The 4,562-nt window shown below is 42.5% G+C and overlaps 1 protein-coding gene across 2 annotated transcripts in view; it reads left to right on the forward strand.

Moving 5' to 3' along the window:
• ZNF652 (zinc finger protein 652) overlaps positions 1-4,562 on the forward strand; it is an 8,571-nt gene that overhangs the window by 924 nt on the left and 3,085 nt on the right. Inside the window, exons 1-3 of one of the 2 annotated variants that reach the window (XM_010150436.1) lie at positions 1-245; positions 3,656-3,803; positions 4,067-4,182. The exon at positions 1-245 is cut by the window's left edge and continues 844 nt beyond it. In XM_010150436.1, the coding sequence (XP_010148738.1) occupies positions 1-245; positions 3,656-3,803; positions 4,067-4,182 (509 nt within the window). The remainder of the gene's footprint in view (positions 246-3,655; positions 3,804-4,066; positions 4,183-4,562) is intronic. The other variant, XM_010150506.1, reaches the window with a different exon arrangement.

Genomic DNA, 4,562 nt, shown 5'->3' on the forward strand with positions numbered 1-4,562 from the left:
CCCCCAAGCGTAAGAAGAAAGCTGCAAAGGAGCCCAAGGCACCTGTGCAGAAATCAAAGTGTGAAGAGAAGGAGACTTTAACCTGTGAGAAGTGCCCCAGGGTGTTTAACACACGCTGGTACCTGGAGAAGCACATGAACGTCACTCACAGGCGCATGCAGATCTGCGACAAATGTGGGAAGAAATTTGTTCTAGAAAGTGAGCTGTCCCTTCACCAGCAAACAGACTGTGAAAAAAATATCCAGGTAGGTTTGCTCACCTGCTTGCCAGATTTCCATACCTTCTGTCGTGCCCTGGATACAGCTAGCGGACACTTCAGAGGGGGAAATCTTTTGCGCAGACCAGGTTCTGACCGAGACCTTGTCTCTACGTATCAACACTTTGGTGTCTTCCAAAAGAAGTAAATTGCAGGGAACGGAGTGTACAACTGGCATTTGCTTTAGCAGAGTTACTCTGGTATTTAACTGCGAGTTGGGGAAAGCACACGGCTACTTTGACCGATGTCAGACTCAAGAGTAACTGCCCTGAAAACAAGTGCGTTTGCAGTGGAGTACTTTGACAGGATAAACCCTCCTTCCTCAGGGTGCTGAGCACCTGCAGCTGTCGCTAGCTTTAAAATTCAAAGTGTTTCAGTGTCCTGAAGCTCAGGCACAGAGTGTGTGTCCAGGTAAGGTTTCAAGGGAGAATGGAATGATGGCACATCGCTGGTACTGGAATCGGAAATTTGTAAAACACTGGAGAGGCAAGCAGGTGAGAAAGAAACTAGTGAAGTCAGGATTTGAGCTTGTGTTAGCATGTAACTTTTAAAAATCCTGCTGAGACAATTACGTATGAGTAACTTACAGGAGTGTTGATATGTGCATGGGAAAGTGCATGAATCCAGCAAGTAGATCTGTTTGTGAGCCTGCCCTTTTCCCAGTGCAAAAAGCTCAGAAAATCTCACTGATGATATAAAGATCTCTGGTCTTTCTCACCAGAAGATTTGCAGCTTTTAATTTTATACAACAATGGAAGCCTGTGTTGTAATAGAACCGTTTTAAAGTTTAAGTTGTGGCAAGAGTTTCAGAGTTTCTGATTCATCTGTGGTTTGTACTTCGCTCATAGGCATCTCTGTTCTCATGTAACTGGGGGCACTCTGCTTTTATCTGGTGATTAGAACGTGCTTTTTTTTGCCTTGTTAAACTGGGCACAGTGTGGCCACCTACTTCTGAAATAATCCCACTGGCAGCATGAAGCAGCTTGAGTTCGGTTTCTGCAGAGCTGAAATGTTGAGAGTTTGCAGGGCAACAAGCTTTTTTTGTCTGTCCAATCAGTTTTACCAGAAAGATTTAACATTGTTTGTTTGCTTACATGCTAAACTGCGTTAGTATTTAGTTGCCAGTGTGGAGACAGCTGAAGTACTTACTGCAATTTCTCTTTGCTGTGAGACTCAAATGCGGCTCTATGTAACGCTCTGCTGTTTTTCCTTATGTTTCAGCTCATAGGAGGAAGACTGAAGGAAGGAATATAAGATAAGATAATGAGCCTTGAGCATAGTTAGTAAAATGCATAAACATTTCAGTATGTCCTTGCAGGTTTTGAAATAGATACTTAAAAGGTTTGGTGTAGTAGAGACCACGTAAATGGAAATTTAAGGAATGCCCTGTCATCCAGGTGGCTCGTTCATAGCATGAAATCTTTTGGCTGTGAACAGGAAATCATGAAGAGTTTGTGTCTGGAGAATGGAGAAGCATCCTGTAATCCATGCACCCATATGCTTATGAGGGGTTGCAATTCCTATGTCCAAAAGCAATAGGAAAAGAAGAAATGGCAGAAATTATGTTTTATAACCAGTACCAGCACAGTCAGGTCCAAAAACCCTCCCAAATATTTCTAGTGCCAGAGCACTGCGAGTCCTCTTCAAGTTCTCAGTAGAAGCATGTATTCAACAATTATTTTTGTCTGTCCTGACATTTGGAATGTGTTTCGCGGCTGCCTGCTAATTTGTTTTTATTACACTTGGCAAAAGGAGTAAGGGGATATGCAAGTTTTACATTAAGGTAGGGTTTAATATGTTAGGGGGGATATGGAGCTGTGTCTAGGGGGAAAAAAGAAGGGTTCGTTATGTAAGTGGTAATTGAACTGATCACCATGGCTGGCTCCTTCTACATTTTTCATCAAAGTGATAGAATGTATCTGGTTTTCCAGGTAATTTCTGGCTTTCAGCCCTTCAAAATTAGCACTTTCACAGAACTTCTGTTATCATCTTAGAATCACAGAATCTTTTAGGTTGAAAAAGACCTTTTAGACTGTGTAGTAGCTCTCAGTATTGGTGATCTAAATTACTTGGTGCTGATAGTTAAAGTGCAGACTGCTTCAAGGGCTTGCTTAATCTTAAATCAAAGGATTTTTGATAATTTCTTAGCATTGATTTATTCTCTAGGTGTTTTTATTGGGTTTTTTCTCCCAAAGACTACAATTTGTTCTTGACATGCCTCTAAGTAGCTACTTCTAGAGGTAGAGGCTCTCTTTGGCGTCAGCAGGGTGGGCAGCGTACTGGAGTTTCCAGGCCTGCAGAGATTCAAGTACTGTGGGAGCAGCCTAACTTGTCTGTGCAGAGAAGAAACAGCTCAGGTTGGCAGAAGGCATAGTATTTACTGGTTCTGCAGCGAACAGCATACATCCCTTCTTGCTTTGGGGGAAGGAGACCCCAACAACTCACAAAACAACAGGCCATAAGACCTTCCTTTTCACTTCAGAGAATGAAATTACTTGGTGTTCTCGTGTATGTGTCTGCTATCAAGTTGCACAACTCAGATTATTCTGGAATTTTCAAAATTGTACAAAGATTCCTTTTTTTTTTTTTAATCAAGTCTTTAGCAAGAACTAACTATTGGGAAAAAGATGCGTGAAAGCCTTTGGATCCTGCTCATTACTGGCTTCCTGGACATTTCACAGTAGCTGTGGGAAGAGATTAAAACACTGTTTGCATTGGTCATTTTAGACCTGTAATGCTACTGATACGTATAAGTGAAGGGTCAGAACACAAAAGACGGAGGTGACGACCTGCTTTGCTGTATGAACCGTCTGCCAGATTCTCCACGTGGTCAAGAGCTGCAAGATGGAAAGAGTCTTCTGCAGTGAGCTAAAAGGATGAGAGCACTTTGGCTAGTTCACGGGCTAGTAGACCTGGAGTTTGAGTGGCCACAGTTCTGCTGTGGAAGACAGGGCTGGACGTGCAGATGGGTTTAGGGCAACTTGGTGGTGTTGCCCTCCTCCACCTGTCTTGGCTTCTTCCCACCCTAGGGGTTTGGATTCTTCCCGCAGCGTTGTCTTCTCTGTGTTAGCGCCTTGAGGGCTGCATCCAGCTATATATGCTGTTACGCTTTGGAAATAAGTCGATGCAGTGGCTGTGGTGCTTTTCAGGTGGCACCAAAATGCAGTCTGTTAACATCCTCTCTAATTCTGCTTGATCTGGCTTCTCTTAGTTAATTGTTTCAAGTGTGAAACAGTAAATGTGAGATGAAGTGCAGTCTGAATACAGTATATACAGCATTTTGACTTGTTTTGGGCTTATTTTTGTCATTCAAGAGGAAGATACGAGGCTTAACTCCACAAACTTGAATCACTGAATCTTTCTAACTTAAACTTCCTTCTATTTATCCCATTCATTCAGTGCGTTTCCTGTAATAAATCATTCAAGAAGCTCTGGTCCCTCCATGAACATATCAAGATTGTCCACGGATACGCAGAAAAGAAATTCTCTTGTGAGATTTGTGAAAAAAAGTTCTACACCATGGCCCACGTGCGGAAACATATGGTTGGTGAGTTATTGAGGGGCGCTTCAATGTGTCTTTGTGGTTTTTCACTCGCCATTGCTGTTTTGAGGAGAAAAGTAATCAGGCAAATTCAGTTGTCTGAGCATTATCCTTAGCAAAAAGTTCACGTCTGTAGTACCAGGCAGCAGTGTATATGCTTACAAGCTGTTCAGCAGTAATCATCTTGCTGCTCAGGAGTTGGAGGAAAATAATGGTTTAAGAACTGTTTGCATTTGAATGACCCTCTCTAATGTACTGTTGTGTTGCAGCACACACAAAGGACATGCCATTTACATGTGAAACCTGTGGAAAATCATTCAAACGCAGTATGTCTCTCAAAGTACATTCCCTACAGCATTCTGGAGAGAAACCTTTCAGATGTGAGGTGAGGCAGCAACCGTTAATGTTTAGATACGGTAGCGTGAGGTATAAAATTAGTAACACCTAGTTGGAAACTGAGTTGACTGACTTGTAAATGAGGTGCGGTTTCATAAAAATTTGGAGAAAATTCTTCCTCACGTGGAAAGCACAGCAGGAGCGCGCCAGGCAGCACTTCAGACGGGGAGGTACTCGGTTTGCTTTTACTGCTGGCTGTTGTGTTTTTCCCAGCGAGTACACGCTACAGCAGGATTTGAATCGAGTCCCTGTTCATAGCAAAGCCTAATGCAAATTACATAAATCCTCTCTGTCCTGCCCAGTAACTTGAAACAAATAGAAGTGGTGACAGGGAAAATAAGCAAATTACTGTTTGATTTTCACTTGTAG

Source organism: Eurypyga helias, unplaced genomic scaffold (assembly GCF_000690775.1).
Source record: "Eurypyga helias isolate BGI_N326 unplaced genomic scaffold, ASM69077v1 scaffold8880, whole genome shotgun sequence".
Lineage (NCBI taxonomy): Eukaryota > Metazoa > Chordata > Aves > Eurypygiformes > Eurypygidae > Eurypyga > Eurypyga helias.